The sequence below is a fragment of the Stegodyphus dumicola genome, chromosome 4, assembly GCF_044657685.1.
Source record: "Stegodyphus dumicola isolate Sdum_Otavi_A_Nest chromosome 4, ASM4465768v1".
Lineage (NCBI taxonomy): Eukaryota > Metazoa > Arthropoda > Arachnida > Araneae > Eresidae > Stegodyphus > Stegodyphus dumicola.
The window spans coordinates 86,799,724-86,815,978 of record NC_140771.1 but is presented as its reverse complement, the minus strand read 5'-3'; the positions used below and the strand labels follow the sequence as shown (position 1 = coordinate 86,815,978).

The following is a 16,255-nucleotide window of genomic DNA, read 5'->3' as shown; positions in this document are numbered from 1 at the left end:
TTCTATATATATATAGCACTATTCTAATATAGATATTTTGTCACAAAATCGAACTTTTTCTGAAGTGACATACCAATTTTTTCCCACATTTCGATTCTACGGCTCAAATTATGAATGTATATAAAATTTTGTAAAATGTGGTGCGAAATTTATGGGGAAATTTTGAATTTTACCTTGGCACAATTTTTTCAGTTTGCGCCAAAAATAATTTACTTGGTGAACTTACTAATTTATAGTAACCTGCTTTCCTTTCCTTTTTTTTCATTGTAAATAAAAGGGGAAAAAATCATCATTCATTATTTCAAATAATTTTAACAACGTCTGTAAACCACATTTGGCGTTATTATCACTCATAACGAATAGGCCAAACTTCAGAATGCACCAAAATATAAATTCACAGATATCAGGAAATTTTAAATAAAAACTCTAATTTTTTGCAGATATGCTTAGAAATACATCTACTTTAAGATGATGGTAAAACTTTTATAGGTTATAATTAAAACATTTTTAAAAAATTTATAAAAGTTATTTAAAAATGTGAATTTTAAAAATAAATCATAAAAAGTCGATGAGTTTTATTTGGAATGAACCTAAATTTCGCATTCTGGAAGAAGGAATCAAGTAAGTTTAATAAAAAAGCAGATATTAATAAATATATATCAAATTGAATTAAGATTGAGGAGCTAAAATTTTGAGAGCTAATATTTTAAGAACTACTTGTGCGATTTTAAAAAACTTGACAGTTTGGCATAATTAGAGTCGTAGAATCGAAATATGGAAAAAAATGGCATGTCATTTCAGAAAATATCCGATTTTGTGTCAAAATATCTTTGTTGGAATAATGCTATATATAAGTCTAATATATATCGCCTCGAGACATATATTAGACTTATATATAGCATTATTAAGTCTCGCCTCGAGACATGAAAAACGCAATTTGAATTTCGACAATCGGCCCAGTAGAACGGGAGATATAGAACTGTCGCATTGTAAAATCCTTATGTTGTTCTGATGTTTCGGTTAAGGTTTTTATGCCTTTAGTTAATCTGCATGCAATAGTTGTAGAATTATCAATAATTTAAAAGTTGCTTAAGTACGATTAAACCTAACGGAGCAGCCGTTTGTTTATATATGAAACGTAGCAGAATATTGAGTTAAGTCAGACCTTCAGTGTCTTTTTGTCGAACAGGACCAAAAGTAAACTTTCAGTTTTGTGCACCGAAACGTTAATTTTAAATGCAAAATTTTTTTTAAACTGTGATACCTCGATTTGGTGTTTTATGTTTTTCTATATATTTCAATTTTTAATGAAGGTAGGTACATTTGAAGGTAGGTATTTTTTAGATACTTTTGCCTTGCCACGGAGTGAGAACTGAATTAATTGAAAGAAAAATATAGCTCATGAAATTCGAGGAAATAAGTTTAAATGAAATGCAGCAAAAAATTTGTACTCCCACTGTACCAAATTAGTTGCTGCATTTAGATACTATTGTACTGATTATTGATACTGAAGATTTTAAGATTTCGTTTGAACATTGTTCAGAAATTTCATAGTAAAATCCTTATGTTGTAAATCCTTGATGAATCCTACCTTATGAATGATCAACATTTACTTACTAAGCATTCCTTACTTAAATCAGTACCAAATTAGTTTAAAAAATCCAGGGTTTGCACACCCTTAAGCTACGACCCATTTAAATTAATTATATATGAAAGGACTCTTTCATCGGTAATCGCATAAAAATATCTTCTAGCTAATGAATTTGGAATTCAATGATCTGTCTCGTGCATAGAGCCACTTTTCCCTAGAAAGTCCTCAACGAAAGCATCACTACCCTTAGGCAGTTAAGAGATTGCGAACCCTGCAAATTTGCTTCGAAAAATTGTCCCAAAATAAGTGCTACATTTGTGGAAAGTAAAAACTGAGAACAAAAGCCTAGTATATAGAGTTACATTCATTGTTACATTGTATAATTTTACTGGTATCGATCTACTAAACTGCATCGAAAGTTATTTATGACACCACCTACTTGAAATGTAGCAACTAATTTTGGACAAAATTTTCCACCTAAATATATAAGGTATTTCTCCCCCCTTTTTAGCATGCCTTCGTGGTGTAATGGCCAGCATACTCGGTGCGTATTCGAGAGGTCAGAGGTTTGAGTGCAGGTGAGGGCATTGCCCATTTTTCATCTCTCCTGCTTTCAAAAAATACCTAATGTCTCTACAAAAGTAGCAACTAATTTGGGACGGAAGGAGTATAATTTAATAGGCCGTACAAGGAAGTCATGTGGTGTCCACATCAGTTTTTTATCATTATGCTGGCATACAGCGTACTGAATTCTTTATCGTAACATTCTCTCCTATGTCTCTACACTGTGTTACTTTAGAGAGAGAGAGGCGATGCGCGCATTCACATCTTTCTTGATTTCAGCCCAATAGACGGGTTCGCAGGTGAACTTCCCATAAGCTAAAATGAGCTAAATCCAATTTTGTTTCTCTTCTTTCGTTAGGAACAACTACTGCAATTCTACAGGAGTTGGCCCCTATTTGGTGAACTCTTACTCTTAAAATTTGATCTTTATGATACAAAAAGTTATCAATAACAATAACACTTGCCATGTATGCAGACGATACTGCGATTCTCGCACGAAACGCATCTTTAGATTCAGTTAAATATGCACTACAAAATCACATAAATTCACTGGAGTCGGCTTCAGAGCTGGAAATAAAGATCAACGTCGAAAAAACGGTGGCGGTCATGTTTTCATACCAAAAAGCTATCATCTTAAATATTTGTGTGCATAATACTGCTATCCCGTGGTCCAAGCAAGTAACCTGCCTTGGTTTTGTTCTTGACCAAAAATTAACATGGAAGCCCACATTACACATGTAATTTCTAAATTCCGGAAATGTAAAGCTACTCTTCACCCCTTAATTCGCCGAAACTCGGTTTTATCCCTTGACAACAAGTTACTTACTATAAGTTACTATAAGGCCCTGTTGCTCCCTATTATTACTTATGCCTGTACTGTCTGAGGTTTTTTTATGTAAAACCACGTTTCAGAGACTGCAAATTAGTCAAAACATTACACTACGCCAAATTGCTCGTGCTCGCTGGTTCCACTGTAAAAGACGAAGAGCTTGGCAAAAAACCTATTACTGTATTTATTGCAAAAGTTTCAAAAACATTTTTAACAGAACTTTAAGGGTTAGGACCTCTTAATTACATTGCTAAATTATGATCCTTATCATGCAGTTAACAGAAAACGGCTTGAAGCCGTTCTTAGATATTTAGACTGATTATTGTATTCATTTGTTGTGCTTTTTTCATTTTACTTGTATGCTGTTATATCATCTGCTATTCCTTTTTGTGTTGTTATTTCTATTTTATTATTTGGAAAAAGCTTGTAATTTCCTGTGCTGGGCGAGCACGAGCAATTTGGTATTTTCCTTACTTTTATCCAATAGCTAAGCTTCCGCGTGCCAATCATTAAATCTTCAATAACGTGTACCATTTGAACCATTACATCACTCCCACTTCTCTATCAGTGCTTTTTATACAAACTTTGACATCGACGGACATACTTCGCTTTGTATTTTACTATCGTTTTTCCACCCTACAAGGACTTGCTACAAGGACCATTCTGCTTATTATACATTATTATACTACTTATACGTTATGTTTTCGTGCTACGTTTATCACATATCTTGTTAGCCTGGGATAGGGCATCGACACAGGAACCCGTGTTTCGTTGCCTGCGGCCACCTAAAAAGAACTAGGGGAAAACTCTGTGGTAATAGCGATTGAGGACCAGGAATGCACCTTGCGCATGTATGCCGATAAATACGTCAATCCTAAGTAGAAACGCAGAGGGAGAATAGAGAACGGCTGTCGAGAGATGCAATACATCTGCTCCTGAACGAAAGATTTATTTTTATTATGTTTTGCGCTGATTTTAGTATAATTATATATAATTAATTATATAGTGACGGCATTTAATGTAATATGGGCAACTAAAATCCCGTTGGATCCATAACAATTACTACAGTTTTGTAAAAACGGATTTTAACCAAACTATCATTAGTAATGTTTACATTTTTGCTTTCAAAATTAAGTTTTCGTTTATCATCTTCATTAAACTCATTAAAAGCATTTTAACTCAAAGAAAACGACAAAAGTAAATCATTACATAACTTATTAACCATTGCACATGTTATAAAATTGGTAACTTAAGTTTATCATCTTCAGAATACTTCGATAAAGAGAAGTTAATGAGAGGAGCACTTAAAGACTGTCCGAAAGCTGGCGTGAGAATAACACTTCCATGTAGGATTTGATATCTTTCTGGTACAATATCAGCCTTAGCAACAATTAATTGAATACTTGTATCTGCTACTCCATTAAATAACTTACCATCACAAATAATTTTAACGGTCCGCAAACCATCAATTATCCTTTAGCTTCTTAATTCATACTAAAATATTTAGCAGAAATCTTTGCGGTTACGGCGATAGAATCACTCGTAATCTTAATTTATTCCTTATAAAAGTTTTCTTATCTCCCTGCAACTTATATCTTCATTCAACGTGTTATGATACTTGGAATTACATTTTTAACATTTTGATTGAAAAGGACAATTTGTATTCTACAGTTCCTTTGAAAACGAAGAGAGCACCGATTAGGAATCTTTTAAACTCTTTTTCTTTCTTCTGGCGACGTAGCGCGTTTTTCCGAAGCCTGATCTTTCCTTCTACAAAATGAAGAACAACAAAAAGTTTGAACAGCTGCAATTTTGTTTGCATTATGAGAATGACTAATCGGTTTGGCGTTGAAAGAATTACGAGTGGAAAAACTGTTTCGTTTTTGATGGATTAAAATGTTTCTCAGGAAGATTCGAGTAACTCTTAAATTAAGATAACGAAGTTCAATTTTGATTTTTAACGAATTTCGGGACCTTATTTGTACGTCGCAGGTATCATATAATTCTCTCAAAGAATGAATATCATTCAATTTCAGACAGGTCGTAAATTTAACAGTTCATTCTTTGAAAGAATTAATAAGGAGATCTTGCCGTCTGTATCTTTCGTTAAGCGTTTCGTCATTATTCTCTGGAGGTAATGAAAATCCTTTGACAGTTTTTAAAGATGTACCTTCTATAGACTAAGCAGATATTGGATAACTTTTCGTTTTCATTTGTTGCCGTATCAAAAGTATTGCAAAATGTCTGCCACGCTTCGGCATTTCCATAAAATTTTAGCAATCATAATTTTTGGCAACTTAACATCAGAGCTTCTATTAACAACACCACAAATAACAGATACATTACTATATCACGAGAAAGAACCATTAGAAACTAGTGAATATACTGAAATTTCCTTTTTCTTTCAATAATTTTGTGCCTCTGAAATTCTATTTTGCAATCTTTTTTTCATATTCCAGGGCACATTCAGTTTCGGTTTCAATGATATTAACATCAGTTAAAGTTTTAATTTTTTTATCTAACTCTTTCAAAGAAGCTGCTTTTACTTTTAAAATTTCTATTTTTTCTATGTTTTCAATATTACAAGAAGCAACAAAAGATTCAATGGAACTTGTTTACTTTGGTAATGGCTGAACGGATAACTTTTCATTTGTTCTTAAATTTTACGAGTTTAGCTTCATCCATTTATGTTACATTTAAACTTCAAGTTCCAACAAAATGCTTCTTGCCTTTCTGTCGGGTCACTTACGAATTTTCTAGCGAACTTCTGACGAATAACTTATTCGTCGAATCGTAATCCATTATAAATACAGTGGCTCACAAAAGTGATTGATCACTCGGATACTTTGAATTTTTGTACTCTTTAATGAACACAAAAACTACAATAAATCAAAACTAAAAGAAAGGACTTATTTTTATTACCTATAAATTCAACATTTTTATAGTAAATATATTTTCGATGAAAGATGAAAATGAAAAAGATGAAAATTAAATTCAAAAATCAATATCATTTGTTTCATGAGGAAAGGCCTTTCTCGCAAAAAATAATCGAAAACATTTAATAACAGCCAAAAATGATTAAAAACTTATGTTATGAAATAATATATGTGATACATGAGCGTGACGTTATGTGGGCATCTCAAATAGCATACGTCGTAACAGACAAACACTTTTTTAAAACACCAAAAACGTTTTCACAAAATTAGTACCATATTATAATTATTACCTTGGCGTACAGCATGATGCATTCGTTATCATAATATTTTCTTCTACTTTTCGACGCTCTGTCACGTGAGATAGTAGCGTTTTGCACAGATTGCTAGGTTATTGTACGATACTGTGTCAAATCTACGATAATGTGTGGAAAAATTATTAGTTGCTATTATAGCTTATCCAACGAAGACTTCATCTGTGGCCGATATATGGCGCCACCCCTGATCAACTTCTTCACTACTGAAGAGTTTGCACTCTTATTACAAGTGCACATGACTTTTCCAGTTTATGGAATTTAACGAACTTTTACAGGTCCTTAGGGGATTGATAAACATGTAGTGGTAAAGGCCCTCGGGTCGAACACCACTTAACGAATGATGATCTCCGATCTCCGATGATTGCTAGGATGGCAGATATGTTGCCCAGTTATTGTGTTATTGTTATATAAAATCGTATTATTGTATTGTCTCTGAAATACTTATACAGTTATAATTAATTTAAATTTAAAATTATTATTATTTAAATATATTATTATTTAAATTTAAAACAACATCTCTTATACAAAGAAAGAAACTTGCATATAATACGAGACACATTTAAACTCTAAGTATAATGTAAAACTTACGAATAAGCCTAACATTACGAATTAACTTAACTTGCGAATAAAAGTGTAATCCCGCAAACTCAAATCCCGGTATCTTAAGATTCCGTATGACTCAACAACGTTTTTTGGAACTTTTTAAAAATATCTGTAGGCCAAATAGAACAAATATTACATACAGTACATATAATTATTATTTATGCGTATGAGTATTTATGTATTTGCGGTACATTATGTCGAGTTTCCGGGACTATACTCTGTATACGTCATTAAAAAATGAGATTGATTTATTTCGGAGTGCAAAATGTCTTTTTTAAAATTAGAATAAATAAAATTTATTATTTGTTCTTTAATCAGATAAAATGGAAAACTGTGATAATTGAAATCAATATGTTAGTAACGACAAGCAGTGGTCATACTGGTATGATGAAACCGCAGTAATTCTAACTTTAATCGGATTTTTCCGTTTACCCTTGTCAATGAACTTTCACGTGTGCCTCCTTCGTCGCTCGGAGAGTATCAAGTCGATATTCAATTTCACGCCAGGTACCGGCAAGCATGTATTGTGGTGTATGCATTCTCCTTAAATCCGGTCGAATAAAAACATCACATACAAAAATACTATAACAAACACATCAAAAGTAAACATAACATTCCAATAGTTGCCAAAAACAAAAGAGAGAAAAATGCAATTAATAAGCAGACGATATTTAGAAAAGTACAGATAGTTATACTGGAAAATGAAATTATCTGAAATTAACCACACGCGCAGACGATATTTCCAAAAGTAAAGATATTCAAACCTGAAAAGGAAAATATATAAGTTATTCCATCAATAAATGCCGTAAGTTTGTTTATTATGAGTTATTAAACATCAAAATGTGTCCGGGACTTTATAAACACCCTGTATTAATAAAGTGCGTAAACCACATTGGCCGTTATTATAGCTTATAACAAATATGCCAAATTTGAAAACGCTCTTCTATGTAAATTTATGTATACCTTAAAAAAATTCGAATAAAAATATCTAATTTTTTGCAGGTGCGCCTAGAAATACATCTGCTTTAAGACAATGTTAAAAAGCTTATAGGTTATAGTACAAAAATCTTTTTCGAAAATTTTATAAAAATATTTTAAAATACAAATTTTAAAAATTAATTATAAAAAATGCTCAAATTTTATTTGGATTAAGCCAAAATTTCGAATTCTGGAAGAAGGAATGAAGAAAGTTTAATAAAAAAAAGAGATATTAATAAATATATATCAAATTCAATTAACATTGAGGAGCTAAAATTTTGAGAGCTAATTTTTTAAAAACTACTCGTGTGATTTTTACAAAGCTTGGTTGTTTGGCATAATTTGAGTCCTAGAATCGAAATATGGAAAAAAGATTGTCATGCCATTTCAGAAAAAGTCCGATTTTATGTCAAAATATCTATAGTAAAAGTATAAATAATATAGCTATATATAAATCCAATATATATCCTAAGTCGCGCTTTCGTGACATGGAAAACGCAAGTTGAATTTCTTCAATCGGCAAAGTAGAACATGAGGTGGAGAACTGTCTCATTACCTCTCCCCCCGCAGTGTACAAAAGAAAAAAATGTGATTCTAGAGATGTCTGCTTTTGCTCACATTAATCCATTCTTAAATCCTGCATTAATATTTCAAAATACTAATATTTCAATTTTTATTTCTGATATACGAAACGTTCTTCACTGACAGCGCTGTCTTTGCAGAACTCCCCGAGGAATATTTGCGTTATCCATATTTTAGCAAGGATTTACCCGGGTAAGTTACTAACGCACTATATATAGCTTTCATTTCAGAAGAGTTATACATTTTTACATTAATATCATTCTTTTATAATGTATTTAAAATCTTATAATTCATACATTTATTTCAGGTATTTGAATTTTGGAGGCTTAGGGTTTGCTTTTGGTCGCCAAATTGTGTATGGATTATATGATATAGGTGAAGAAATTATTTACATAAAAATATAAGGTAAGCTATAATTAACAAAATCGTATCGCACAGATAGCTTTTTTCTGTTCACAAACCTATCCTTAGGTGCTGAGATACAAATAAAATGCAGAGTAAAAGCATATACACAGTATCCACAGAAATCCTTACCCGGCCTTTTTTTTTTCAACCACTGATTGTTGACATATACTTTCAAAAACGAAGGTCTGAAACGATAGTTCATAGATTCCTGTTAAATTTTAAGAAATTTATCTTGTAAAAATTACGAAATCTAACATTTTACACAATTTTTTCAGTATTTATACTTATGTTTAGCAACATTTTGTATTCATTAAAAGAAATCAAATACAAAATATTCGACTTCTAAATTAACCGAGATATTTGATACTGAAGTCGAGAGCCATATTTAAGAACCGCTCACAAACTGAACAGGGAAAATATTTGCATTTGTACATCTTTTATTGACACTGATATACTGTCGTATAGAAGGAAAAGGATTATCGCATAGATGTCTATATTAGCAGCCAAACTGGACACTCTGAAAATTTAGGAATACATCACTAAAACGTAAAGAGATTATCTCTATTTCAGCATGATATATTTAATATCAATTGCTTAGATTATTTGCTGTCGAGTTTTGTATAATACTGTATTACCTTTACAAATGCAGATAACTGGAGACATTTAATGCAGCTTATGAATATTTCAGTAAAATTAATCCTAAAATTAAAAACCAAATATGTAAAAGCTTTATGAGTGTTTGCTCATACCGTTTTTAATATTGGTTTTTGTATTGCAGCTCAGCAGTTTAGTAAAAATAGTAGGCAGCCGAACGAAATAGATGGCCAGCAGTGTTTCAAAGAACAATATGTTGAAAGTAGAATGAAGGTAACATATATATAAAATGTCTGCCTCTTTGTTATTTCTCTATATTTATGCAGGAATATATACAGGAATGCTTAATGTATGGATAAAAAGGAGCCACGGTAATATTGGCTATATGAATAGATTACACAGTAATGCTACCTGTACATATAAACTGTGTGGGACCATAGGCGTAGGAAATAGAGCAGAGGCCCGAAATAGTTTTTCCATACAAACTCCCTCAAAGCAATGTCAAACCCCTTTTTGGTGACCAAAACATTCAATGATTTGTTGCTAAGATCAATAGGTATTGACAAGCGGAGGTAAACATTTTGTAATTACATCATAAATTTAAGAATAAATGCAGTATATTTTCTGCATTTATTCTTATTTCAGAGCTCTAAGTATGGGAAAGAATACATTTTTAAACATTTCATTATGAATGGACTTAAATGCTATAATTTCCACAGAAAAGTTTTAATTTGAATGAAATGTTTTCACAAATTAATTACACTAGAGAGAAATTTTAAGATAATTCAATTTTATTTGGTTAACCATTACAGCAATCAAAATCAAAGTTTATTGTACCATTAATATTAAAAAATCAGGCATTATTTCTTTTCTATTCTCAGAATGTCTTTTGAAATACTTTCTGAAAGGGATAAAAAAGGGGAGTTTGTTGACATTATATAAAACTTTTAGCTTATTTATTATAAATTGTAAAAAAATAATTTTTAATACCTATCAAAATTTGTTACCCTTAATTTCAGCAATATGCGTTCTAAATAAAAATTCCACTTTACTTAGTCCGCATACTATACGCTACTTCCTTAATTACGCATTCCATAGATTGTGCTTTAAAACGACTTTTAATATATTGTTCTTTTCCAGTACGAATAATTCTCGCTGAAATACTTTTATAAATATATCTGTCAACGAAATTTCAATTTATATTTATAATTAAGTGTTAAGATATATATATTATAAGATTATATATATTTAGATAACATTTACAATCATTATGAATTTAGATATAAACTGCCCTCCAAAAGTTAAGGAACAACATTTTTTTTTTTTTTTGTCTAATTTGAGAATGAAACAACATAGAAGCCAGAAATTTAGAGGACATGTTCACTAAATCTTTAATGAATGCGACATAGAATATTTCTAAAGTTCAAAACAAACATGAATTACAACAAAACATTGCACTCCTGGCAGAGAAATCCAGTCTTGGAGAAACAGTGAATCCCATTTTTGAGAAAAAAACGGGGTGGTAGGATTACAAAAACGGGTTCTAATAAGGACTGTGTTCCGCCCCTAACTGCAATACATTGGCGGCAGCGACGTTCCATGCTGTCAATTAAGTTGTCGGTCAGTGAAATAAGAAGCAACGACCACGTAGTAATACTTGTTCAAGCTCATCTAACGACCTCGGAAGAGGACTTAAAGCAGCAACATGTCTCCCAAGGCAGTCCCAAAGATGCTGTATCAAATTTAGGAGTCGGCCATTCCATCCGCTCCATACCGTGATCCTCAAGATATTCTTCAGCAACCCGAGATCGGCGCGTTCGCGCATTGTCTTCCTCCAGAAGAAATCCAGGAGCAATAGCACAGACATATGGGCGGACAAATTGATCAAAAATTGATCAAGGATCTCATTTTGATATCTCACCCTGGTCAAAGTTCCTCCATGGAATACATGCAGATCAGTATGACCACCGAGAGAGATCCCAGCTCAAACCATTATTCCACACCTCTGTAACTATGTCTTTTCCACAATGTGGGATAGGTTGTATCTACTGCGTTATTCTCTCCAGATCAGCTGACGACCTGAATCACTCTCCAGTGGGAACCTGGACTCGTCTGTGAAGAGAACAGACGCCCATTGTTGACTGATCCAGGAGACGTGTTCTCTTGCCCAACATAAACGGGCACCTCTGTGTCTTCGGGTCAAGGGGATACAAAACAACTGGTCGTCTTGCATACAGACCTGTATTGTGCAGGCGTCTGCGCTGTAGTAGCAGAGATTCTTGTTTTTGTTGCAACTAAATATTTCTACCATGAGATGAGGCACAGTAATGTTGCTCCTTCTTCGAGCCGAAAGAGCTAATTAACGGTCTCCCACAGGTGTTGTAACTCTAAGTCTGCCTGGAACATTTCTTCTAGACACAGAATCCTCGGGTTCAAACTAATTCCATAGTCGGTGGACCACACTACGAGAGGCATTGAGAAGTCTAACAGCATCAGCTTGTGACATCTCCATTTCCATCCATCCGATCGCCCGCCACCTCAACGAATCGGTCAAACTACTTCTGAACATTGACATACTTTCCTGGATATTGTCCACGAAAGTGTAATAACAACTAAAGATCAGCACTCGTGAACAGAAATTAAAATTTTTGCATTTTTTCTCCAACTCCTATATAAGTATTGGTTTTCATAAAATAAAAGTGGTTGCCATTGTTTCTGCACAAAGTTTCCTCAACGTCATTACTATCAGGCATATGAACTGTGAATTTAAACGTTACTGACATTTTTGTAATGGTGAGCTTTGAAACACATGCTTTTCCTTAACTTTCTGAAGGCAGTGTATTTAACAACTAGATTTTTCCAAAGTAACATTCACAGATGTTTATGAATGAAAAAGTCCTTCATTTCCAGATACATTTAGAAATAATTTAATAAGTGTTTACGTATTTTGTCACAAGCAAATGCATGCTTTTTATTAGGATATACATAAATACTTATGCATCTTTAATATTTTCCATGTTCGACACTTGCAAATCTTTAAATTCTGTACATTCACTATATTTTTCGAGTAAAGTAATTTACAATAATTTAGAACATATCAAAATTTCTTTTACACAAGAAATATTCATAAATATAAATTTAATGAAAATTACTTGCATTATTTTTAATTTTATTTATTTTTTATTTTTTTTTGAAAAAAGGTATTTTAGTGAAAGCATTTTCATATTTGAAACATAAAATAAAAATAACAAATATACGTTGACAATTGCATCGAAATAAGTATCATGTTTATACCAGTTGACCATAAGGAAACTGAACTTTAAAATGTGTTAAGTTTTTGCGATATTTTTATACTTTTAGTGGTATTTTAAGCTATCTATCCTTCTTTACACACAACAAAACAATTCGTTAAAATCTATACTTTTATAATCCAGTAGCTTAAAATTTTATATAACCAATACGTTATTCAAATCCCTGTTACATTTTATCCAAAGGTAACCAAGATATGATTTGTGCTGAAATGGCACTAATCCATACAAACTGCAAATACCCCATCCAGCAATGATTGTTTTTTTTTTATGCGGAGGTATCCATGCTTTTCGATTTATGTTGAAATGTCGAGTGTGAAACTGTTGTGTACTACCAAATCGCTGTCAAGATAACATGTTCTAGATGTAAGCGAAAGTTCCGCACCCTCTTCAGCTACCAAAGCTCGGCAGCAATGCATCAGCCGTAGTGCGAGGATGGCGTCTCCTTTCATTCAAACCTCCATGTGGGGGGCCAACAGTAACGTATAAATTGATAGAATTTTTTAATTGAAGATTCTAGAGCTGTTTACATCCCGAAAACGCCAAATCTTTTCTCTATAGGCTAATTTAACGACTCCTAAAAAGTAAGATAATGTATAAGTAAAACATTTTCCAAGATTTTCAGTCGCTGAATTTTCTCTTAGTATCTCTTGATCCCATGCCATGACAACCAGAATTCGACCAACTCTAATGGGACAACAAATGTAAAACTTGTTTCTTCAGAAATATGCCAACTTCATACGTGACACTAGGAAACATGATTTCGACATCAGCTTTATTCTTTTTATTTAGATTAAGTTTGTTTTTCAGTTTAGTTATTTCAATAAACAAAGAACTAATTAGAACGCTACATTTTGCAAATCATTTAATGAGAATATTTGCCTTGAAAGCAGAATTGCTGTCACAAGAGATAAAAACAATTTAAATGTTACGAATAAGCAAGAATGGAGCAGCTTTCTATAGGAAATTGCTTGATGTGTGTTGTCCGTAAAATTGAAAAAATTCCCTTTTTTACAATTACTATGCTAAAAATTCATTGAGTAAGCCTAAATGAATTGAGGTCTATTTGACATTGAGTCTATTTGACTCCAACTCCATAAAATCGAATATTTCTCTTAAACTATGGTTCACTACCACTTCGTTCTTCAGTAGACATCAACTCTAGGACCCTTATTTTAGATAGAGTTGAAATTCTATTTTGTTTATTTTCTAAAAAATTACTTTAAATATTAATTATTTAATTAATTTAATAATTACTTTAAATATTATTTTGTGGTTATATTTGCCTCAAGCGCATCCTAACAAAATTCAGATTTCTTAAACTCCCGTGCAAAACTTTTTATTGAATTTTCTTATCTTCGTGTTTCTAAAAAGGAAACATAATGTTCTCGAATACAAAGTGGAACATATTATCAACAAATGATTTGGCTTCGATTTTTATTAGATGGAGTTGAAAATGATGATTATTGTAAAATAGTTAGCAACAACGATGAAATAAATAACCATGAAATATTTAGCGAGCATAGTACAGAGAGCGAACAAGAATAGAATAACGTACAGTCATTAACCAAAAATAAATATTTTATTGAGTAGCCACTTGCTCAGCTAACAGCCTAAAATAGTTATCATAGAATGAAAAAGTATGTAATGATTTTAATGAATCCAGCTTGTATTTCATGAAATTATTTAATATTTCTAATAAGATGTCTCCAGATTTAAATGCATTTTTACATAGCTTAATCAGATTAAAAGTAGAAAAAATATCCTTAGAAACTGATTTGATAGCTTTTAAATCGCTTGGTTTGTTAATCAGTAACAGGCAGATTAAATCCGAACGTAAAATATCTTATCCTTGATTGAATGGCAACTTGCTGATGCATGGAAGGTAAAAGTATTTTATTTCATGCAATATGAACGTTGCTCTCGAATAGTTGAGTGTGTAGATAAAAACTGAAAGATAATGATTTTTTATCTGAATATCTGAATGATGAATCTCTTTACTCTTATAGATGCTTGGAAGAAATTTGCAATCTTAAATTGTGTTAAGCATGTTGAACTGTCATATACTCAGATCAAACAATCAACGCTCAACTCATGCTGGAAAGCAATATAGCCGGGTGCTGCTAAAGATGAGAATGATAGATTACCATTAGAGCATGTATATTCTCAGATCACTAAATTGTCCCAAACTATAGAAGGAGAAGGTCATAAGGATTTAGCTCAGGCAGACATTGAAGAAGTAATGGCTGATGAAGAACTAAGTGAGGATGAGTTAGCTAACATAATAAGATCTATCTCTACTTGTCCACATACACACACTTGGATCCTAGGATGAACCTGGCGAATTCTCGCACAGGCGTGAATTAAATACCAGCACAGAAGAAGGGTGCAAAATAACCCTTTATTAACTCAAACTAAAATGACAGACAGCACGGATTTCGTGCGTTACACATAAACACCGTTCACTTACGGGGGTAACTAAACGTAGACTATAATGTAAATCAAATCTGAAAAATAAACGAGTGCAAAAACGCACTTTAAAATTACTCCTAAGAGATGGACTCACAGAAATCTAACCGACGTGATACTAAAAACTGTTAAGGCCCAAGAGGCTTACTAGAGTGACCGCGTTTTTCCGCAAAGCGAGAGACATTCAAACAGATTCCTCGTTATTTAATAGTAGAGATTAATGAAAAAGAGGAAACATATTCTTAACTGAAAAGGGGTGAGAATTGCTTAAATTCCATATGTGTTTATTTAATAACAGAAAATATTTAACAGATAACCCTAAAGTTAGTGGAGTTATACTAATATATGCAGGCGGAAATTGTGGTCTTTATCAGGAAAAAGTATTTCAAAAAGTTTTTGAATATATATTCGAAAATTATGTCTTTTTCAGATAAATAGCAAAAAGACGCTATTAGAAAGTATGGCTGACAATGGAGGTTTGAGAGGAGCATATCGGGTAAGAGCGTTTATTTGAATTTTATGAAATAATATTAAATTTACAATTCTGGAATCTTTTATAACTGTTACTGTACTCTTCTGTAATATATTATTTCAGCTTCTATTGTTCATGTTACTGTTTTGTATTATATGTAGTGCTCTTAATTTTTTTCCTTTTTATCTGTGCGCTATAATGCTATGTATCGCATTCCACACAAATTCGTAAAATTATAGTTCACAATTTCTGAGAAATCCTTGAGGACAATTTTGAACGTGAGGGCTCTCTTGATGTGAAGTGAAATTGGAATAAACAGTTTTTAAAAATAATTGAAAATATTTAAAGTTGTCTAATTCTACTTGTTGGAATGAAGGGGAGTGGAACACAGGAAATTTAGGTACTTTCGTATTATCGCAATCACCTTAGCAGAAATCGTCAAAATCTAGATAACCTACGCATAATAGTTCTTTAGGTAGCCATATCCTGTTGTAAGTTACAATCCGAAATTTTAATTACATTTTTCTTCTGTAAAAATGCGCCATAAGGCGCCAAAGTGCTTACGCGTTAATACGTAGTAAGTAACGAAATTTCGATTGAAAATTTGAGT

General features: G+C 32.3%; 1 protein-coding gene across 1 annotated transcript in view; it reads left to right on the top strand.

Annotated features, from left to right (window-relative positions):
• LOC118182595 (neprilysin-2-like) overlaps positions 1-15,650 on the top strand; it is an 84,321-nt gene extending 68,671 nt beyond the window's left edge. Inside the window, exons 14-17 of the mRNA XM_085815149.1 lie at positions 8,538-8,589; positions 8,705-8,802; positions 9,581-9,669; positions 15,604-15,650. Coding sequence (XP_085671275.1) covers positions 8,538-8,589; positions 8,705-8,801 — 149 coding nt within the window. The 3' untranslated portion in view covers position 8,802; positions 9,581-9,669; positions 15,604-15,650. The remainder of the gene's footprint in view (positions 1-8,537; positions 8,590-8,704; positions 8,803-9,580; positions 9,670-15,603) is intronic.
• Positions 15,651-16,255: the final 605 nt, after the last annotated feature.